Source organism: Aphelocoma coerulescens, chromosome 5, assembly GCF_041296385.1.
Source record: "Aphelocoma coerulescens isolate FSJ_1873_10779 chromosome 5, UR_Acoe_1.0, whole genome shotgun sequence".
In the NCBI taxonomy this organism is placed as follows: domain Eukaryota; kingdom Metazoa; phylum Chordata; class Aves; order Passeriformes; family Corvidae; genus Aphelocoma; species Aphelocoma coerulescens.
In genome coordinates this window covers 19,107,649-19,131,397 of record NC_091019.1, presented here as the reverse complement: position 1 = coordinate 19,131,397, position 23,749 = coordinate 19,107,649, and the positions used below count along the sequence as shown (strand labels likewise).

General features: G+C 38.5%; 1 protein-coding gene across 4 annotated transcripts in view; it reads left to right on the top strand.

Annotated features, from left to right (window-relative positions):
- KCNQ1 (potassium voltage-gated channel subfamily Q member 1) overlaps positions 1–23,749 on the top strand; it is a 337,731-nt gene that overhangs the window by 214,255 nt on the left and 99,727 nt on the right. For all 4 annotated transcript variants that reach the window (XM_069016938.1, XM_069016940.1, XM_069016939.1 and 1 more), the window contains 4 exons: positions 11,344–11,419; positions 17,932–18,026; positions 18,713–18,759; positions 19,571–19,632. In XM_069016938.1, the coding sequence (XP_068873039.1) occupies positions 11,344–11,419; positions 17,932–18,026; positions 18,713–18,759; positions 19,571–19,632 (280 nt within the window). The remainder of the gene's footprint in view (positions 1–11,343; positions 11,420–17,931; positions 18,027–18,712; positions 18,760–19,570; positions 19,633–23,749) is intronic.

Here is a 23,749-nt window from a genome sequence, read left to right as displayed (position 1 = left end):
GTCCCTAATTTTAGTGGCTTTCAACATGCAAAGTACCTCTTCCTTCTTACTCAGACTGTATATCTGCTTACATATGGAATAGGTCAGGTTACCACAGTCATTTAGATAGTCTCCTGAGATTTTTCAGAACCATGGATCCATTCCAACTTAGTTAGATGGGCTGATACACATATTTGGAAATCCCAGTGGTGTTTGTATACCAACATCATTATGGGTTCACAAGAGACAAAGATGAGGTCTGGATCTGAGCATCTGCACAAATAAAGTGAAGCAAGGTGGGATCTACTTGAAATTGGATGGTGTCTTGAAGAAGCTTTAGTGATAAAAGGATGAAGGTGGAGCTGTGGATGGTCTAATCTTAAATTTTTCAATAAGTATGCATTTGTGAAAAATCGGTCTTTGGTTTGAAATGGTTTAAAACAAGACGCGACTCTTCCAGCTATGGAGATGTGCTAACACACGATTTGACATACCAAATGTATGTCATAAGACAGAATTGGGCTAGTAGCATAATTTCTGTCTTACACTCTCTGTTTTCCCCAAATCTTCCTTTGCAGCTACAATTACATAAAAGAGCTTTAGCAAGATTTTTCAAAAGAGCTCAGATTTTTTCAGGTTGCCCCTCTGATTGTTGTAGCACAAGATTCTAGCCATGACTGCATTTTTTGGAGGCTCCACAACATGTCCAGTTGCTAAGATTGAATTATTTTTTCATGATGCATTTTTCTAATGCTCTCAGGTAGCTATTTCTTCACTTGAAAAAGATTCAGGTGCCCATCATTGCCACTTTAGAGATATTTTTTTTCTATCAATTGCAACCTATTCAGTGAAGTCTAGAGACACCCTAGCTTTTCATCAGGAGACATGGACAAAAGTACCACTTCACTGAACTGCAGCCAATAAAGGGACAGAGCTCGAATTACCACAGGCAAACACTGTGTGTGCAGATGAGTGATCTTGCAGTAAGCTTAAAATTATTTTTCCTTTTCTCCTGTAAACTGTCCTGGGATGGTTGGTTTAGGGTTTTCTCTAAAATATTACACTGGGTAGAGATTTAACGTGACATGCCATCAAACTTTATTTCAATCCAGGCCCATTTCTGGTTTTAATCACACCATTGTGTTACATGTGTGAGTGAATTTCTGGAAGTACTGGAACTCTGACTCTGACAAGGTATGGACTAATGCATTTTGGCAATGCTGATATTCCAGTCCATTCTTTTACACTGTGGGGTTTTTATTTAAATTAAAAAAAAAAAAAATCAAGAAGAAGGGCATGTCTTAGGATTCGAGTTGGAACAGGCTTTGTTGGGTTTGGAGTTTTTTTGTCCAGTGACCCATAAGAGAGGCTAAACTGATATAGAAATGATTGGGGATCTTAAGAAACAATAAATAAACAATATGTCATCTTAATGCTCTTACATATTTTTGAAGAGAAATTATTGCTAATGTGTTAGTATTAGTTCTCTTATTGCCTGATTAAGGAGTTTATAACATTATGGTGAGATGACAGGCTGCTAGTTACTTCTTTCCCAGTGAAATATAGCCTGATATTCAAAACCAGAGGCCTGTGTTTGCCAGGTCTTGCTCTATAGGAGAGATCCTAATCTCAGTAAGATAAACTGCTTAAATAAAAGTTGATGAAAGAACAGTCCAGAGACTGGATTATGCTCTAACAGTTTTATAGTGCTTTGCTTTAGCACAATTCTGTGTTTGTGTCCTTAGGGAAGTCTAAACTATTCAGTGTTTACAAAATTGTATTAATCTTGATTTTTGCCAAGTTAATTTCTGTTCAGTATTTGTATATTCGTTTTTATTTTGTACTGGGAAGAAATTATGGGGAAAGGGTTAAGAGCATGCTTGCTCTTCATCTGTTTTAAATCCATAAATGTGAGCCCCTGTGCTGTTTCTAGGTTTCAGATTACACTCTGTGATTTATAGGGAAAGGCTGTTCTCCACAAGTTGAAATCCCATGTGTTTCTCCACCATTGTAAAATAACAAATCCCGGAGAATGCTTCCAGTTGCAAAAATTGCAGTTTTGAACTACATTTTTAACTGCCTTTTTTCCCTGAAGTGATGGCTTCGACAAGGGAGGTGAAATCCCCTTGTCCTAATGCCATCTTTCTCTGTTTGCCATGCTTTTCATTGCAGCTTGCACAAACCACAGTAACACCCTTGCATTTGTAGTCTTCTATCAGTTTATTTTTGGAGGCTACACCCACTAAAAAGTGCAGCTGTGAGAAGACACTTATATCGCTGTGCATAAGTAACATCCAGAGCCCCTACAGAGATGGTAGGCCAGGAGCCAAGGTGACCTAACAGTCCATCAGCTCCCAGTCCCTTCTGTTGTCCCATGGGGAAAACGAGAGCAGAGTTTGGCTTCATGTTGTTCAGTGGATTTCTGTGGCAATGGTGGGGGGTTTGGATACAGTTTGATTTCAGAATACAGTGCTTGGAAAGAGCTTCACAGCAGCAACTTCCACCTTCTCCTTTTCATTACTGAGCAGCAGGAGAATTCGCCAGTCACCTCTGTAATAAAAAACCACATGGAAAATGTTAGGACTTCTGAAATAGTATCATCGCTGATTTTGGTAATTATTTAAATCTTGCTGTTCACATCAATGGCCTTTTCCTTTCAGATATTTTTCCTGTTCTAATTCCTGTCTCTGCAACAGGAGACCTGCTTCATTTCTTCAGTCACAACCACGCAATGACTTTCATGTGTGTTAAACAGCTGAGAAGCTCTCTCAACTTTGCCTTGGTAGAGTAGTTGAACTTGTGAAGATGTATACGTGACTCCAACCTCTTGCCTATGGTTGGTTTTACAAAGAAGAGACAGTGTTTTTACATCTATTCACCATTATTGAAAATAGACATATCACTGAGGTGTGGGAAAAAACTGAAGGGGGTTTTGGCTAAAGTCATTGTGTGAGGTTTAAATAATGCAATATTGCTTTGATCTTCCATGGATCCCCTATGAACTGCGTCAGTAGTTGACCCAATGAAAGCTTATTTCTTTTGTCTCAAAACAAAAGGTTAAATGGGATGGCAGCAGTAGTGGTACATGATGCGTCCTAATTAAGATGTGAGATACGGCATACATTAAATTAGCATGTGTTATGTAGAGTAGAAACAAATGATTGAGGATAGAAACCAATAGTTGGGAAGTCTTCATGAGTTTTGATGCTTTAACATCTCATATTCAGCATTAGGTATTTTTGTGTATAGGTTGTATCTGGGGTAAATTCTGAGCAATGCAATTTAAGCCAAATAGAAAAGTCAAACACAGCCGTGAGTTTGCAGAGGTCTTGTAGTTCCCTACAATGAGTACAGCAAAGAGCTACTGTGTAGTGTGAGCAACTTCTCGAGCATAATGAAGTAGTGTAACATCAGCCAGTTAAATATTCAAAGGTTATTGTAAGTTTAATAGGAAAACAATGGAGAGGCAAGTAACCAGAGGAAATACGGTTATTTCTTCCTAGTGCCTCCAAGTGTAGCCCTGCATTGCCTTGTATAATTCAGAGCTATAAATTACAAGCTCTGCAAAAAATATATTTTTTTTAATCTGAAAAGATTGCTTTTAGCCAGAGGAGGCAAAATAATAATATCCATGGCTTCCTGTGTGCACTGAACAAGAAGCTCTGTTGTGTTCTGAATTCAGCTTCTTTAGAAAAGGAGTTTAATGTGTCAGACTGTGTCTGTAAGAGTGCTGTACATTATTATTTACTTATCTGTGATCTCATTTGTGTCTCGCTACTTTCAAATTGCTTGGCCTTGAAACCGTGTGAAAAAGCAACAGCCTTTTAAGTCAGTAAGATGCAGAGAGTGAGGAGCTGAATAAAGGTTCTCTGTGATTTGATATGGACATCAGTATTAATTGGTATTTGATAATGACATCACCAAAGCTGGGAAACAATAATCGATTCTAACAAAATGGGAACTGGCTTGTATATTTTTCCTGCTTTCTTTATGTGGTTTTTCAGTCACTTCCAAAGATAATTTTGTCTTCCTATTTGTTTTTTCCCATGTTCTTTGTGCAGCTCATCATGTCCTGGTAACAGGCATAAGTTAAAATGCAATTGTGAAAATATACAGCAAAGGCGATTTAGGATGTACAAGAAATCTCATGCTCTTGCCTGATTTCAGTACAAACTATTCTAGTAAGAATATTATTATTCTAGTAAGGGCTGTGTTCTTAGCTGCTATCACTGTGGGCAGACCACAAAGGAAATCTCTAATGCTACATCTGTTGCCCCCGCATGCCAATAGTTGTGAAAACCTACTCCTGGTCTTCATTCTAGCTACAGCAATTTGTCTTGGTTCTAGACATAGTGCATGTTAGACCATTTCCCCCAAGGAAATTTAAGTGTGACGCTCCAAAATCTTACGCTGTTTAGCTATACTGGATCCTCTTAGGTTTAGTTGAAAACCATTTTTTGTTTGTTTTTGTTTAAAACATCAAAATCCCCCCAAAGGAGATGTTACTTTTTAAACTTGTCCTTTTTTGTATGTCTGTTAAAAATCTGCAAGCCAAATCAGGTGAAGTCAGACTACGTGTAGAGAATAGAAGATTGCTATAACTACATGAAAGGATTTCTCAGTTAAACCCGTGACTTCTGAGAAGGGAGACATGAAAGCTGTAAAATAAAATACAAATTCATTAAAGGATGGCTGTGGTTTTAAAATTACATATTTTAAATTAAAAAAAAGACCAACCACATATAGTTGGGAAATTAAATAGCGGGGAAAGAAGAGTACAAATGTTAATTCAACTTAAGCTAATTGCCCATGGGCAAATGTTTCACAATTAGTAAATAATCAAATTGTTTAGTGGCTGAAGGGTTCACCAAAAGCCTGAATTTGACATTACCCTTGCAGAGCAATTTTTTAATTTAGAATCACTGATACTCCTGTGGAAGTGAGCCCCTGCATTCCCTTAGGTGGGGAACATAAATTACATTATAAGACATGCGTTTAAGTCAAAGAAACTTTTATTTTTAAAATTAAACCCTTGAAACTTACTATTCTATAGAAATTATTCATCAGATGTCTTCATAGAAATAATTAGCTATTGTTGTTTAATTATTCAGTGCTTAGATGAACAAATTCATTTGATGAAATCTTACCCATTCATAACTAGTTTACAAGCACGAACAGGAGTTCAGCAGATGTAGATCTTTCATAAACAGGTTGTTTGCCAGTAATTACTAAAATGCCTCTGAATGCTAAGACCAAAGAAATTTTTTAAATCTATCTTACCTGCTGTTTGTGATTCTTCTTGTTCTATGTGTATCTATTATTTCTGTAGTTCTATTGCATTTAAACCTGTGAAGAGCCCCGTGGTGAGGACCATGGGGGATAGATGAATTCGTTCAATTTTCATTTGTCTTGTCACTGGTTTCTAACTTTGCTTACACTGAAAATGTTATGGGAGCATTTATGTAAATTCCAGTACCTGAAAGGAGCCTACAGGAAAGAGATAGATTGTTTACAAGGGCAAGCAGTGATAGATCAAGGGGAAATGGCTTCAAACTAACAGAGTGAGTTTAGGTGAGGTATCAGGAAGAAATTCTTTACTATGGGGGTGGTGAGGCACTGGAATAGGTTGCCTGGAGGATCTGTGGATGCCCTATCCCTGGGAATGGTCAAGGCCAGGTTGGAAGGAGCTCTGAGATACCTGGTCTAGGGGGAGGTGTCCCTATTCACAGCAGGGGGTTGTAATGAGATGATCTTTAAGGTCCCTTACACCCAAACCATTCTATGATTCTGTGTAAACTAAGACCATTTAATGAAACTTCAGTTTTGTAGCTGGTTTGCTGTTCAAATGTCATCATACTTCTCTAACGCTTCTGGGCAGCTTTTACTGGTTTATCCTTAAGATAGTTTTTGCAAGTCATTTATGGGCCAGGCTATGTGTAGAGAGCCCCCAGTAAACTGATCATAATGATGTCAAACAACTGTTGCTAAACTAGCAACAAACAAAAGGAGAAACTGGGTAGTCGACAATATTGTAAATAATCAGTGATTCTGATTTTATCCCTGGGTATGGCAATCAAGCATTTCCTATTTCAGAATACACAGCGATGCAACCTAATCTCTTCCAATTTACAGCAAATTCTAAAGTGTTGCTCAATACAGAGAGATTCCCATCTGGGAATGGGCAGGGAATGACAGAATAACCTTGAGCCACAGCAAATTCTATACCTAAAGTGCCTGGAGGACTAAGGATGGAAGATTTCATTAGACTTAAATGCACTAATGAAATGGTTTAATGTAGTTACTCTGAATCTCATCCACCAGATTCTGTGACAAGGAATGTTTTTCAGTTCCTGAATGGAAAAGAGTATTTCAGTTCACATGCACAACATATGATTAAAAACTGATGCATTAAAGATAAAGCTCAAATCTAAATAATGATTACTGCCAAAAACTTCAGACCAACCAACTTCAGACTTCTTTCTTAATACTTTACCCTGTCCCAAGTCAGAAATTTAAGATGTCTGCAGAGAATTTAAATAGGTTTTAAAAACTAAGTTTAACTTCAAATCAGTGTTAGGTTTACTGAGAAATGGGCATTTTGTAAAAGTTATTAAAAATCTGTGGCTCTCTCCAACTGAGTTTTCATTTTTATTAAACTCATTCTGAATAGACAGCATTGACCTTTTAGCTCCGATAATATCAGCGTCCATGTTCGTTGGGAGGCCTGTGCCAAACATTATGGTCCTGATAATGAAATGTTCTGCACATGAACAAAAAGGCAAGTGTTACAAATAGGAAATTAGCACCACCTTTTCCCTGCCCTGTTGCTTTAATATTTCTGTTAACACTAAACCAATATGTAGAACACCTTCCGGAGATGAAAAGGGGAACAAACTTCTAAGGGATTTACTAAGGGTTTCATATAAAATTTAGCAGCTTTATAAAGACAATAAGTATTTCTAATTAGTAATTGCTTTTCCTTTCTTACTTTTTATTGAAATAACTCTATTTGAGAATGGGGATTTATCTTGTAAAACTTAATTTTAAAGAAAGTTTTTTATTTTTCTTGAATCATAGAGCAACCAAACCACACACCTGCTTACTTCCTTTTTCATAAAGCCACACAGTTTTTGCAACCAAAAGGTTTTAGCCTTTGTCCCAGAGCATTCTGCTGGGGTGGCCCTGCAGGTTCCCTGCCAGGAAGAAGGCAGGCGGGTGCTGGCTGAACAGTGACATTCACTGTGGCTGACAGTGAGTGTGGGACTCGGGAATGAGCCACAGCTTCGGAAACCTACTGGGGTTTGGGCTCATTGTGTTGTGAAAAATGAACAATACGTAGTCAAATGTACAAAAATCTGAATTGCAACAGTTCAGAGCATTTATTAATGTATAACAACCTTCCAACCAAATGGGAATGTCAGTTGAATTACATGAAGTACTTCATCATGCTTGTTTTCCAATTTAAGTGAAATTCCAGTTCAGATTTCTGATGGACTGATGAAGAGATCAGGTTTCCTCCAAGTGCCTGGTTGTAGGTTATGTATCTTAACAACTAAAGGAGGCAGGAAAAACTAAGGATTTCTAGTCATTTAATTCTGCCAGGCTTTCTTTTTTAACATGGGTGCTCAATCCATAGTATTTTGTTGCCAGGGTTTTTTTATCCTCATTTCTTGTGCTTTGAATAGCCCCTGCATCCACAACAGGTCATTTTTCAGTGCAAATACAAAGCAGACCTAGTTAATACCTGCAAATAATGTAGGTTTGTATGAATCTATTGGTCCTATTACAACTAGGATGGTCTTCTGTTTTTGAATTGTTACATCCTTCTTCATCCATCTGGATTCCTAAGGGTTATAACAATGCTGTAGATTCCTTGGTGGCTTCAGGACCTAATTCTGTGAGTTTAAGTCCATGAGAAATGCCACATAGTATGTGTTATATTCAAGGTGATCTTGACGTCCTGTTCATATTGAGAAAAAAATTACTGGTAGCCAGTGAAAGCTATTGGCAGTTTTTCTTCAGAAGGGTGCAGGCTGAGAAGTTGTCCTGTATCAGAAATGTGAATCTTTAGATTGATTTTAAAGGCATGCTATGTATATTACTGTTTAAGGTGACATGCTGCTGGTTATTAGAACCAGTCAAATGGTGTTTGGCAAGTTCCCTCAGATTTCAGTTATGATATTAATGGGCATGGGGATGATGAGGCTCAAAGCCTGATGAATGCTCTGTAGAGGAAAATAGCTTTGTTGCCAAAAGGGCAAAAGCTGTGCCTGCTGACCCTGTTGCTAATGCACTTATCCAACAAGCTTTCCCCCAAAGTCAGGCAAAACTAAACATCTTAAAATGAGGGACTGCAATTGCAGGAGAGCTTAGCTCACACAGCCACGCTGAAGCAGGCAGGCTCTCTGGAGTATCCCAGCAGTCCCTGAAAATCCCTTCCACGCTGCTGTCGGAGACTCACTGTGCACAGCGCTGCTTCTCCAAAAGGTGTGGGGGTGGACACACCAGGAAGGTGAGGTGCTGCACTCTGGCAGCACACTCAGGTGAGGTCATTTCCAGCCACACTCCTAAAAAAAGTATTCACAGAAGTGAGGGCAGTAAGGTATTGAGTGCCCATCTGATGTCTAAGCATGCTCCATGTGCCCAGAGGTTGCAGACAGTCCCTCTGTAACCAAAATTCAGAGATGTCACAAGTGGCTGAACAAACAAATATCACCAGTTAATGATTAAGCTCTCAATTTACTAAAGCATTTGTTACCAGTTTGCCAAAGAGATCAAACAACCGTGAATCATAACCTTGGCTACTAATTAAATCCTTTATTCCCTTCTCTCATCGCAGAAGCATTTAATCTTGAGGAATCAGGACAGCCTGTTGTGCCGAATTGCATTTTACAGCATAAGCAGAAACAAGCTCACTGTAAGCATTCCTACTGGAGCTGAAAATGGGAAGGATTAAAATGAGAGTATTAACTTTCCCTCCTGGCATGGTAGTTCATGTTAGCACTGAAAAATGATTGATGGTGAATAGCTGCATTGGAAAATCATTTTGCTGGTGTAGCTTTGTTATTTCACTGAATGGCAAATATAATTTTTATTATCTGCCTGCCTTGCTTATAGATGGGACTTGTCCTCTAGATAGAGAATGAAGGATTTGGTGTGCTCTACTGGTGACTGGCTGTCCCGAAGAAAAATGTTTTACTCAGAAATAATGGACTGTGAAGAACACCCCAGAGGAAATGAGGCATAAACCAAAATACTACAAGCAGTTTTATGGCAATTCAAATATATTTCTATTTGTCAAAAGATGTTTTTGTGTGCTTTTATGTATAGGATGTATAGCTGCATGATATCATACCTTTGATATTTACTAGAAAATTAAACAATGTTTACCTTTTGGCTTCCATCTCTGTGAAGCAGAACTTAAAAGCCCAAACACTTTATTTCCTTTGGGTTTTGGGGAAGTCGTCCAAGTCCCTAGCAGCAGAATGATGCAGCACAGGCTCACAGAACAGGGGTTTCCTGAAGTAGCATTAGGCTAACTCTGTCCACTGGGAATTGATCCAAGCACACGGCCATTCCAGTCAGGAGTAGCAAATTTCCACTTTTGTATCTTGAACCGTGATGTTACAGTCAGATCTGTGGGAACAGGGACCTGGAGACAGTGTCTCTAAGACACCTCAGGAAGGTGTTAAGAGAGAAAGGGCTTCCTATGCAGATCCAACTGCAGGTTTGGTGTATAATTTTTGAGGTACAGACAATTTATATAAATAACTTAGAGGCATAGCAGTCTGTAGACCTGTGGTGAAAAGCTGTATATTATTAGCTTGAAAAGCAGTGCATTTTATGCTGGTTTTGGAGAAAGTAGTCTATCATTGCTAAATCTGAACAATTTCTATAACAGAAAGAACTCACCCAAGAGGCAATAGCTAGAAGTAGGAAATGATGGCTCTTTTTGGTTCTGTTTCTGGCTTTGCAGAAAGCTGTTTTTCTGCTAAAAAGGGTGAGTTTTCAGAAGGGGAACACTCCAGCTACACCTATTCAGAGGACAGAACATTTGTTTGCTGGGGGAGATCTATCCTGAGGGAACACCTGAATACTCATTAAAATTCCAGGTTATGTTCAGCTGAAGAGGCTTGGGTGATACCAGGCTATATCCTACTAAAGACACAAACTTGTACAAACTTTTACAGAACTTAAATATGACTTCTCTGTTCCTTAGTGAGTATGAATGCTGTCATCTTCAGCAGAGACAGAAAGCACTGCAAAGTGACATCTCAATACGCAGGTCTATCAGTATTACTACTAATAAGCTTATAAAGATAAAACATCTGGAACATCTAACTCTGCTTTTACAGCTGCTCCCCAAAGCCATCAGTAGAGGTCTGTTTGGGATGAGAGTTAGAAACACTTGATGTTCATGCAGTTAAAAAGGAAATAAAGGTGGTGCTGTAATATCATTCAAGTGCATCTTGGTAAGAGTAATAGAATGAGCAATGTGAATAATTGGCTTAATGTTTGAGATGGTGTTTTAATGTTAAGAAGGAAGATGCATTATTTTTTGCAAGCTTTGAAAAATTTGAAGTACCTGTTGGTCTTAAGGCACTCTTTGAAAAATAACGTCAGGTTCTATGAAAATCTGTTATTTGAAAGTACAATGAGCAAATTATTTTCTTTTTATTCTGTTTTCAGACCATATGCATATGCACAAAGAGGGGGATATATTTTTTAAAGACCTGTCAGATTATTTTGTCATTGTATTAAGTTACAGTTCAGTTTGGGGATAAATATGTATGTAGATGTTATATCCAGCAACCACAAGATCATTCGGATTGTTTAGCAGGCAACAACCCAAAAATCTTTCAAGTGTTTTTTTTTAAATAATTACTTGGAAAAAACCAGAATTCATTAAGCGAAGAAACATGTTATACAGAAATTTTGGGGTGAACACCACAAAAAAACCAACCAAACAAAAAAACCCTAAAAAATGGATTTCTGGAGTGACTGTATAAAAGCCGTTCATGGCTGGATATGCATGAACTTGGGAGTTTGGGGGTTCTTTTGTGGAAATGAAACTGGGAGGTATGCGTGGTGGTTTGCTTAGACACAGAAGGAGGTTATGTGGACACTTCTTTTAGCTCTGAAATGTGTGCAAACCTAGCATGGGTCAGATAAAACCCTGGATTTTCAGAGCCTTCTTGAAAGGTGAGGAAGGTCAGCAGAATGGTGTGTTGTGCTCCCAGGCTGGATGGCAACTACTTACACTGCACACTGATGTGTTGGTGAAGGATTTTCTGCAGACTGTTATATTTACTGTCTGGGTGGAGATGCTCTTTCCCCCCCTCACTCTCCTCCTTTTTCCCACAGGCTGAGGGAGCACCACCGTGCTGCAATCAAGGTGATTCGGAGGATGCAGTATTTTGTGGCAAAAAAAAAGTTCCAGGTGAGTTGTGAATAGAAAGCTCCTTTTCTAAATAAACCCTTTTATTCTCCTGATCCATTGTTTCTTTTAGAAACTTAAGAGAGACTAACACAATTCATTTCAGTAATGGTGAGCTACACCCACTATTCTCTCCCTCCTTCAATAGGGTGGTTGTTTCATGGCAGGTTAGTCAACTGTGGATGCACTGGAAATAGGCTAAACTCCTGAAATGCAGTCTGAATTAAAATGCTATTTTCTGCTAATGGACTTGACCCTTAGCCCTCTGTTATCGCTGTCTCTTTCTGGCAGTGCAAACATTCTCGTATGTCTCCATTAATTCTGAGCTGTGTGCTGCTTTCATGCCGAGTCAGTAGGATTAGAGATTAAAATACTACCTCAGCCTTGTTTCTGTCCCTTACTCAATGATAATGAAGTCCTGATAAGAAACTGAGGTGGAAATTTGTTAGTGTATTGGAAGGTTTCTCATTTCTTCTCCTTTCTCCCCTCTGCATGGTAGGAGACCTCCTTCCCAGTTAGTGAGATATCAATTATCTTTCCTCCTCTGGCCCTCAATGACACATTTCCTGTGTGCCACTCCACTTGCTGTGGTCTTGTGATGCCATAAGCATTTAACAGTAGCTAATTAACCTTGTTTCCTGGTCTGAATAAAAAATTCTGACTGCACACTTTCTAAAAATCAATTTCATTAATCCAGTAAAAACACGTGTCAACAGCCTTCAGCTTGATTTAAACCAGATGAATACATATATATATAGGTAATAAATATATTACTTTATTTAAAATTAATTAATAAGGCTTAATCTTCAGAGAACAGGCTTCACAACTGAAAATGCAAAGGATGAGAGGGTCTTAACTGCCTACATCCATTTTCACACATGACTTCGCTACTACTGCTTACAATAGGCCAGAAAGCTATCCCACCTCTAATCTAGACCCTCCAAAAAAGGGAGAATGTAATTTCTCTTTCAAATTTGAAGGCCACAAAACTTAGGATCAAAAAGATGTTGATGGTGATGATTTTCAGTTGACAGTCTGTATCTGTAAGGCAAAGTCTTCTGCTACTTCAAACCCACGATTTTGATTTCCTTGTAAAATTTAGAAGCACTGCCTGAATTCTTTAATGCATTTCTACTTTGCATATTTTCATTTTTACTTAAATTCTTGAGTTAATTTATGACTAAGGTTGCCTGAGCTTTTCAGAAAATTGCATTAGTTATGTATAATGTATTCAGACTGTCACTATTGAGGCTGAAATCTCCCATGTCTAGAATTTTCTTGAAAAGAGTGCTTTCAAAAACTCTTCTAGCACATTTCACCTTTTATTATTATTAAACTAAAATTAAGAAAGGCACAATGTCTCAACTACTTGAAAATAATATTTATAGTCATTTTGTTGAGAAGTTTCTTAGCACTTGCTGGTCAGCACTTGAAACTTGGCAAGAGATGTGGCCCATTCCAGTCGTGTGTCTGCTGCTGTTGTGTGAATAATTGCCTAAATGTGGCCTGTTCCATTAAAATCTAATTTATTTTCATTCTAAAACTTGATTGTGATCCTTTGCTCTGTGGTAATTACTGAATCATTGCTCTCATAAATTTAGATCATAAAATATTTGCCATGGTATTAACTAAACTGCTCAGTAACAAGAAATCCACACGTTCTATATCTACCTCCCAAGTGGTATTTGTCAGAAACAGATTTTGAAAATGCCTGAACACTGTGTGCAACATTATCCACCTGGCAAATAAACCAAAGTCCCCTGCGGCAGATGATTTGATAGAAGCTGAAAAAGCATTTGACTGAATAGAATGGGACTATTGAGTTCATACTTAAAACTTGTTTGTGCTCAGTATCTCGGTTGCTAATCTGGCTTCTCAGTTGTACTCTCACTTTTGCATCTGCAAAAGGCCCGGTCCTGGCCATCTACAAAACTCCCCAACAAGGTTGTCTCTCATCTGTCTTTAGCAGTCTTCCTTCTTCCTGAATAACCAGTATTAGCTGCTGCTAAAGAACTAAAGGTGTCATTTGGCTGAAGTGGGGTGGATCTCAAGTCACCCCTGTGTGCAAGTGGCACGCTGCTGTTCCTTCAGAAGCAGAATCTCCGATAGGAATGTAGGGTGATATCTCATACTTCTCCACAGTTTTTGTATGCAGGGTTATGATCCAGCTTAAAAATTTGGAGAGCACCAAAGGTATCGTTTTCTAAAGCACCCAAGTAACTTAGTGCACAAAGTCACCTTGAAATTCAAGCCACAAGGTGCTTTTGAAAATCTCTTCTGTAATTAAGAGATAACCACTGTCATTATTCTTTCATCAAAGTGTGTTGTAAATCTGTTCCATGCACATTAAATAATCGTAAGAAATTAAATTGCTTTAACATGTGCCAAGTAATGACTGTACTGTTCCTAATAAGCAGACTAATGTAATATCTGAAAATAAGGTAAAGCAGAAGCTGCATTTAAAAAATGTATCTTTCAGCATTTAAGAGGTCTGCACAGCTGTCTTCTGGTAGATATTTGATTTCTAATCTTTATGTTTATGTGAAATGTATGTTCCAAAAAAAAAGAAAATTCCAATATTTTCTTTCTATAACTATTGAAAAAAAACCAGAACAAACCCACAACCAAATTTTATCTGAAGTCCTTTGGGCTATTCATGCTTAAAATTAGCTGGAACACTGAGGAAGGACAGCACTTTACAGGAGTATTTTTTAGAGATGCCTGTGAAGCTTTTGAGTAGGGCAGCATAGGAAGAAGGAAAGGAAGAGGAAAATTTTGCAAAATAGGTCCCAGCATGAACCCAGCATGGTTCTTAAACTATACCATCTGTTTGCAGGACACACCTGTAGGCCTAAATTTGACTAGATATATTTTTTAAAGAGCTCAGCTAATAAGGGGGGGTGATGGCATCAGAAGGACAAAAGCCAGTTAGAAAGCAAAGCCTTCCTGTTTAAAAATAAATAAATAAATAAAACAAATAAAGAAAAGCTAAACAGGGATACAAAGATTTTCAAAGGACATGAAAAGCAAGTCTTTGTGAAGTATCATTTCCTCTTTAAAAAGAAGGAGAGAAATTTAGGCTGTGTTTCAAAGTCCAGGTTTAAATATAGCCCTTATGATGATGCCCATGTATAACCATGAACCCAGCACAATATTATAAAGAATTAATACCTTTTTTATGGATGTGTTTATGTTCTCGTAAAGTCTGTAGGACTGTTTCAAATTCTATACAAAAGATCACATTCAGCACAAGTCCTGTGCATCAGTGAAGGTGAATGACTTGTGCTTAAGGAAGGATTTTGTAGATTATAGGGAAAGCAGACTTAAAAATGAATGCTTTTCTAGACTTCATTCACCCTACCTACCAAAAAAGAATTTCATGTATTAGTTATAAAGCAGATGTTTTTGACAAAATCTAATACTACAACTGAATTTCAGAAAGAAAATCACCATACTCAGTTATCTTACTGATTAATGAGTAAATAACCTTTGTTTTCTGAATATGAAAGTTTCTGGAAGTCTTAAAACTTACGTACATGGATACAACTGTGATACACAGACACAAAGACCAGGAATTTGTTCTGATTTCCCATTTTCATTTTGAAAAGTTTAAAGATTTTCTTTCCACGTAAATTCTTCCAATTGAGTAAATTAATTTCCTTCTAAAATAGCTTTTTAACTTGGGGTTTGATTTTTACCATGGCAAATATTCTATATGTAGCATAAATTAAAAATACAGGTTGCAGTTCTACTGCTGACGTAACTGTTGCCTGGTTTGTTACAATTTCCCTGGAAAATCTTGCATTTCTAGTCTTGTAGTTCATCATATTACGTGATTCATGTGAATTGTGTGTGTAATCTTTTCTAATCTCTGTACTGCGCTGTACTAAATTATGTATTTCAGTGTCCTGTGCTTCACAGGGTGTTCTATCCATTTTATTTGACTGTTACTTGGTTCCATTTCCCCGAAATTCCCCTTTCCTGGATTCCCCTCTCCCTCTCCCAGGTCTGCCTCCCTGCCCATGCAGTTACTAGGGAACAACAACAGCCACAGCCAGTGGTGTACATTTAATATTTGGCATTGGCTTTTGTACCTTTTACAAACTTTCATTTATGATGGGGGAAATTTTAACTTGTTTAAGAAAAGTTTTGCCATAAGTTTTGGTTAATTAGCAGAGGACCAAAAGTAAGGAAGAGAAGCAGTTAAGGAAAGCTGTGGGACTGGCTTCTGCTTTTGTCTTTTCCATACTCATTTGTTGCCTGCTGCAGGTTTTTTTTCTTTTTAAAAAATTATGATATGGTCAACATCAAGAATATTTTCTCATGGAAGATCAGCTTTCAATATCAAGTAGTTACAGAAAAATCAGTACTGACTATTAAATACCCAGTCATACTTAGAAATTTGTCTTCGTTCATAAATTCTATTTACTCTAGGTTTTCAATTCTTGTTTTAAAGGGAAAGAAACAGCCCTGTAAATGAAAAACAGGCAGGGAAATACCTACACTACTGTCAGGCTCCTGTGGCAGAGCATGAGGGTGGCAAGGGAAAGCTCTGCATCTTTATTCTTACTGAACATCTTTGCTTATTTATAGAACAAAAAGAATCCAAGAATTCTTTTTTTTCTTAGTATTACCATGTTTACAGTACTAGTTCATGGAAAGATTTACAGGCTTGTGCCATGGCTGATTCATATTTCTTTCTTTGTGGGTGTCAGTTATGGTTTTTGTGTGTGTAAGCAGTTGGGATGCTTGGGAATTCTTCTGTGCTTCTTGGTTAGATGAAGCAATTCCCAGTCCTGCTCAGCCTTCCACTAGAGAGTATCTCACATTCACCCAAGGCTTGCAGTTCACTTGGGGAATCTGGGAGACTGAAATATAATTTGTTTGATGAAGCAATGTTATTAAAGGAATGATTCCTGAAATGTGGGAGCTACTTTCCAGGCAGGTGCAGAGGACTGCATAAAGGTACCACAGCCTGTTGTTTTTATTGTATCTCACTTTCCTTTGGCTTAGAAAAAAAAGGTATTTATGGCATGGAATAAAGGAAATCCTGAAGTTTGGGAAATAAGATAAAGCAGTGCAGAGACATCTGCTTTTGAAGTACAGGTGACAAAATACTACTGAGACTTCAAAAGGGATCCAAGTTCTGGTGTTGTAGAAGCTACCACTGAAAACTCTTTTCCTTCTTCTCAAAAGGTGCAAGAAAGGAGAAGTTGTAACTCAGTGTTACTAAGGGTTTTACAAAACCTTGAAAATTATCTGTGGAGTTTCTATAAACAGCATAATGAATGAGTCAGAAATCATAGAACAGTTTGGGTTGGGAGGGACCATTAAAGGCCATCTAGTGCAAAGCCCCTGCCATGAGCAAGGACATCTTCACCCAATCAGGTTGCTCAGGGCCCCTCCCAACCTCACCTTGAATGTTTCCAGGGACGGAGCATCTGCACTTTTTCTGGGCAACCCGTTTAAGTGTCTCACCACCTTCACTAAAGAGTTTCTTCCTAATATTTAATCTAAACCTGCCCTCTTTCAGCTTGAAGCCATTTCCCCTTTCTCCTATCACTACAGGCCCTTGTAAAAAATGTGTCCCCATCTTTTTTAAAAGCCCCCTTCAAATACTGAAAGGCCTCAGTGAGGTCTCCCTGGAGCCTTCTTTTCTCCAGGTTGAACAACAGAACTCTCTCAGCCTGTCTATAGCAGAGGTGCTCCAGCCCTCTGATCATCTTTGTGGCCTCCTCTGGTCTCATTCTAACAGGTCTGTGTCTTTTCTGTGCTGGGAAGCCCAGTTCTGGCATTGATTGGACTCTATATTAAAGATATCTTAATTTTGTTGCTGCCCTTCAACACGTTCATTCACTTGCTTTGCAGTGAGTCTTGGTGTTTATAGGTTGATACTATTGCCTTTAATACTGCACAAAAGTTGTTTTATTACTAATAGGTCAAATTAAGTCTTTCCCATATATGAGGTGCAAATTACAGACACAGGGCATTTCTTGCATCAGTGTTTCCCAGCAGTTTTGAAAGCTCAGCCAGTCTTTCTGGAAGAGGAAATCAGTCATGCACCTTCATCTAGGACTGTGTTTTAACTTCCCATGGTAAGACCTGAACTGCAAACCCCAACTGCTGAGAACAGGGGTTTGTACATGTGCACGACCTCTTTATTTTTCAGTGGCCAAGGAATATGAACCTTATTTCCAGAAGAAACTAGAGTGTGCACAGACTGCTGAGCAAAGTGCCAGATAAACACTTTTGGCTCCAAGCTCTTTTGAACTCAAGTTCAGTGGATTATCTCTTGAAAGGCATACAGACCTGCAGTAAGAAAAAAGTGGATGAAATGAGAACTGTCAGAATTATTCCACCAAAAGTGGGTGATCATGGCAACAATCAAAATAACTCATATGTTTACACAGTATTAAAAGAACTTACTGTTTACTCTTCAAAAACATCTCCATCACCACTGGCCATTCCTCCATCCTTTTGACTAAAAGGCATGTTTTTTGTCTCTTATTTTACAGCAAGCCAGAAAGCCCTATGATGTCCGAGATGTTATTGAGCAATATTCCCAGGGCCACCTCAACCTGATGGTGCGAATCAAGGAGCTGCAGAGGAGGTACATCAGTGAAGCCCAGCCTTGGTGTACCTGTAAACAGCAGCAGAAGGATGTTTGTAAATTGGGCAGTGATTGGGGTCTACAGATAAAAAACTGACAGGGGTAAAGGTGCCATATTGGCAGGACTGTGCAAAGTTAGGGAATATGAAATGGCATTTGTGTAAAGTTTCTTTTTCACACAGGGAGGTAAAGGCAAAAAGCTTAAAAAGCTGATGATTGGAACTTATATGTATTACCTCAGTCCCTGCTAGCTGTGACTATAGACTGCAATCCCTATATGTTAGGGGCTGTCTCATACCTGGAGAGTGCAGTACTCTCACCTGCTCTGGTAGAATTGCACGTAAGAGCAAACTAAGAGATGACAGGTGCAACAAGAAAGCTGCAGAAGAACAAGGAAAAGACAAATCAATGCTGATCACATGGAAAAGTGATGGGCATGGTAAAACTTTGCAGTGGTTAAAGAAGCTATAGAGCAATCTAAGTCAAATCCCATTTTGTTACTATACTTTTAATTTCAAGCTACTCTTGAGCTACTCTCAATAAAGCAACTGCTTCACTTACAGGACAAACCAGAATTATCTGAACTTCACTTTGTTTGTGAAGAGGCCTCCCTACTTCAGCTAGGGATAGTGAAGAGGCTGGTTCAGACTGATAAAAAACAAAAATGTTTTCTTTTTGTTTTATAGGTTGGACCAGTCCATAGGAAAGCCATCTCTTTTTATCTCTGTCTCAGGTAAGTTAATGCAAAGGATGTGTCTAAAATTTAATCTGATGAACATATAATTAATGGAAAATACTTGTTAAAATACTTCATTTTATTGCCAAATTTTTAAACAGTGCCAACTGGTTGTGCTCTGAAGATTAAGCATTGCCAATAATATTTAGTCATCAACACTTTTAAATGAGGGTTGTTGTTATTTAGATTCTTAAAGCACCAACTTTCACTGAAGCTTTCAAAATGTTGGCCCTAGTCTTTCTGAGACTCACCATATTTTCAATAAATTGGTGTGGTAAGATTACAGAGTTCCTGTGAAATTGGTAATATTCACATAGATCTTTGATAGCTTTGAAAAGAGACTGGAAAAGGAGCACAAGGCACTAAGTTTGTGACAAGTGTGGCTAATGAGAACTCTCTGTTTATGTCATCTGAAAATTCATCTTTCTATATGGTTTATAGTGGGGAAAAAAAGATAAAATGTTACCAAATGTGTTATTCAAGTTGTCTGTAGAGTCCTTTGCATACTGGCAGATTGTTTGTAAGTGGCAATTAAAACATTAACTTAATTGGGAACATTTTTGCTTTCCATGGTTAAAGCATAAAACTAAGAGTAAAAAGGCCTTAAACTCAGGGCTATTAAAAGCCCTGGTGTGGGCCAATACTATTAAAAGAAACAAAAAACTACTTTTAAGGAATGGATCTATCAGCCTGGTAAGGGTGTTCAGTTACATGGTGTTGGTGGGCTAGTTAAACACACCCTGTTGTGGTTTGCTGCTATTTTGTTATACCACCATATATTAATCTGAAAATGTTTCTTGTTCCACAGAGAAAAGCAAAGATCGAGGAAATAACACGATTGGTGCCAGGCTGAACAGAGTGGAGGACAAGGTAAGCCTCAGTTGAACAGGCAGTGAATGAGGACATGGTTTGTGACCAAACAGTGCTTGTTTCATAGGATGTGAAGGAAAATTCAACTTAAAATAGAGTTGAATGCCTGGCTTTTCCAGGTGATGGAGCATAAGTTTTGTCGCAGATTGCATTTTTGGTTCTCATCATTTTAACAGAATAAGAAAAGAACCGGAATTTAATTGATTTCAGCCTCTTTTGGGACTCGCTTGGGGTTTTTTATTTTTAATTGTATATGTTACATATATCTCAATGCTTTACTTCCTTCCTCCCCAACAGATAAAAGGCTCTGTTCCTTTAATACCTCAGCATATTATGGTGCCTAAGATTTGCCTTTGATCGTTGCTCTGCTGTTTACATAAGTCCACCTACAATTCCTCAGAGAGGGAAATAGCAAACCTTGTTCCATCCTGGCTTTCATTCCTTATGATAAATGGAGTTTCTCCTTCCAAGTGATGTGAATCCAAAAAAATCAGACTTGTTCTATAATCCCAAATTAACAGTTAAGTGCTTTGTAACCCTTTATTTCAATGCTAGCTATGCTTGAAAAAATAGATGACAGGTAGAGGTTGTGTCATTGTTAAAAATACAGGTTTGCCTGTGCTGGTATTTAAGAAAGAAAGGAGGAGTTAAGAAGAACAGTTTGAATCTTTTACTGATTTCTTAGAATGATTTGGTGAGGGAGTGAAAGCATTTCTTTTCTTGAAGATTATTTCAATCATGTATCTGACCTGTTCATTTGTTATTAAGGGTTGAAGCTTTTTCCTGAGGAAAAGAGCTTTCAGAGTGTTTCTTCCACTACTGGAAAATGTGGTAACCTTATGAAGGTTTTGTTCTGAAGAAACATCCAGCAAATACTCTGCAAACTAAAAGAGGTGTGAACAGTACATCCCAGGGGTTACAAACTAGCACCCTGATCTGTATTGATTCACTGGTGACATGCCCGTTTCTTACACATTCTTCCTTAAATACTTTAATAAATTTGAATGATAGTACTCAGGACTGCAGTCTCCTGGAAATAACTGTGTTTTAAGGGAAACAGGTTTCTTTTGGTATATGGGGGGACACACAGAAAGACTGAAGTAGAAGAGAGAAAGGTAGAGTGCATTTAGCACAAAAAAGAATCACTGTGCAGTGCTCCCTCACATCTGTGGTTAATATGTGTTCTTACACATGGAAGCCCTTTCCAGAAAGTTTGGATTACATTTATTTATTTTCTCTCCATAATGTCAACTAAAAGTGCGGAACACTAGAAAATGTCTTGCGACTTGTGACAAAGAGCAATGACTTTTCAGTGTGGACAAATAATTCTCAAATGGCAGCTAAAGCAGCTTCTCAGTGCTGTTTGTGAAATCTCCAGCGAGCCTGGGAAAGCCTTGGTGTTGTACGGGCTCAGAGATAAGCTGTTTGGGGGTTATTAATTACTCTTTTTTACATCCTTACAAATAAGTACACCGTGAATTTATAGTGACTGGGTTTTTATGTCTTGTAATGGGACTGTAAAACACTCCCTGTATAATTTTAGTATAGCTGGGTTAAATTTTAGCTTTGTTTTAAGTAACAGACCCTTCTTTCTTTGCAGTTGCATGAGGTCATCTGTGGTTTCAGAACTGTATGTTATCTGCCCTATACAGCTAGTCCTATCTGCAGGAATTTTATCTGAAAGTAGCTGAAAGGCTAAAAATAGAGGATTTCAGTTGGACTCAGCAAACAGTGGTTAACATAAAAACACACTGGCAACACTAGAATCAAATTTTTGCTGCAGCTGTAGATGGTGGCCAAAGCTAATTTTTTTGGTGTTTTTGCACTCAGAGATTGGCCCTCTCTTTCCCATAAAGTGCATGTTGCTTGGTATGCTTTCAACGTACAGTTAAATCTTTCCTGAGCAAAGCACTGTATTAAGGATATCAGATGGTTTTTAAGGTGACAAAATATTTTAAACAGTTCCATCTCATTTGGTTTGTGAATTAGTTTTCAGTCTTGGACTTCAGGAGGAGAGATTTTCAGTGCTGCAGGCTAGTGTCAGCATCTAAACACCTCTTGTGCAATTGAAAAATCTCCTGTAAGTCAGAGGAGGAATTATGGTTCTTCATGGCAAAAGCCTGAATTTTCAAGTATTGACATCAGCAAAATGTTGTGTTTCCTTCTGTAAACTTAGGAACATGCTCATTTAAGGGAGAGTCCTGTAGTCTGTTCATCTTGTGCACTGAGAGAAACTTTGACCTTGTGATTTACACAGTTTGGGATCCTGAACCTAAAGGTTGTTTCCTAACAGGCAAAAGCCAAAGGGATGAATCACACTTGCAAGAACCTTCCTGCAGATTCCTTCCTGCTGAATGTTGTAATTTTGGCAAGACCCTGAAAAGGTGGTTTTGTGAATGTAACTAGAAACTGCACAGCCAGAGAGGCCTTCGTGAAAAGAAATCACGACCCAACATGTAATCACAGCATATTTTGACTTTGCCATTGTTCTCTGTCGCTTACCAATCTGAGGGTGGCAAATGCTGTGCTCTCCTAAAGGTGTCTTGCCATGCTGGGTGCAGAGGGCTGCCCACAGCCCACTCAGCCAGCTGTGGTCCAGTGGGAATGTAACAGCAGGAGTGCAGCACCCAGGCGGGGCTCACACACCCTGCCAAGTGCCAATGGTCCAAGAGTGTGCATGTAGATACCTCAGGGAATGTTGTTGAGCAGGATTACAGCAGCAAATCAATTTATTTGCGGTGACTAGCCTTCTCTTTTTATCCTTGAAACATCTGTGAGTGACTATTCAGCCTCCCCTCAAGGAACCTGGCCACAGCTGGCTGGCTACCAAGCTCAAAATCAAAAACAGTTTTTCCAGATGGGCCCAGCTGTGTGTGCACAGTGCCCTTCCTCCTCACACGGCACTCCTCATCCTCACGCCGCAAGTGCTGCCTGCCAGGGGCTTAATGCTGGGTGTGCCCAGCAGCTCCAGCCAGGAGCAAGCCCACAGTGCACTTGGGAAATTCTGTGTTCTGCCCTCCTATTTTCTTTTCGCTGCACTAATTTCAGCTTGGCTATAAATGACTGCAGTGCTAGCTTTTTAATTTTCCCATTAATCTGTTCTTTTTCAGCCTTTTGCCAACCATTAATTTAGCTATAACAGGCGCAGTTTGCACTTCTCAAGTAATCAACCAGGCTTTCTGCTTGGCTATGCTAAGGAAATTCAGTCTTAAATATGGGCACTGCACAAAACCATCTAGACTATGCAGTGAAGGCTAAAAGTGGCCAGTCTCTGGACTCTCCCTGTTGTCCCTACAAACCAGACTGCCCCAGATGTCTGTAGGTCCTGCCTGTGGACCTCCCAGAGCAGAACAGCACAACCCAGATTTACAAAAAAATGTTAAAAACCATTCTGAGCAGTAGACATTATACTCTCTTTCTGTTGTTTTAAAATTAGGACTTAATGTTCTGCAATGATTTGAACACTTTAAGGTTTGTCTTTTAAGAATGTTTATAGCAATCTAATGCAGTTTTCTGGGCATCCCTTCTTATATACTCAGAATTGGTCCTGTATCTGATGGTAAGTACAGTAGTAATATCAGGATTGCCAAGGTCATAACTAAAATCTTATAACAGTCTTTTTCAGTTACATAAAACTTTGGGAGTTATGCTGCCTGTTGCTAAATTTTGAACTGTTGAGATTTAAATGGAGATTTCTATTTGTACAGAAAATATGTGGTAGTGAGACATGTGACACCTTTTAATGTGAATCAAACAGTTCTGCAAGACAGTATTAATTACTTATACAGACTTATACACATTTTGCATGCTTACAGCTGAGAAGGTGAACCCTTATTTTCTAATCAGTACTAACCCAGAGAGCAACATAGAGATCATTGAATTTTTTCAGATTTACTTGGAAAGCAGATAGCACCACTTTTAAAATCAATTAAAAACAGATCTTTTACATGAAAACACCTAACCTAAAATAGGTGCTGCTGTGCTTGTTGAGTTGACTAGTGGAAATATGAACTGATCTTGGAAACCAAAGCTGGAAGGCAGTGTACTTCTCACTTCTCACAGGCCTTTTCAGTTCTGGTTATGCTGATGTGGTTTTCTGTCTTCCATCTACCATGTC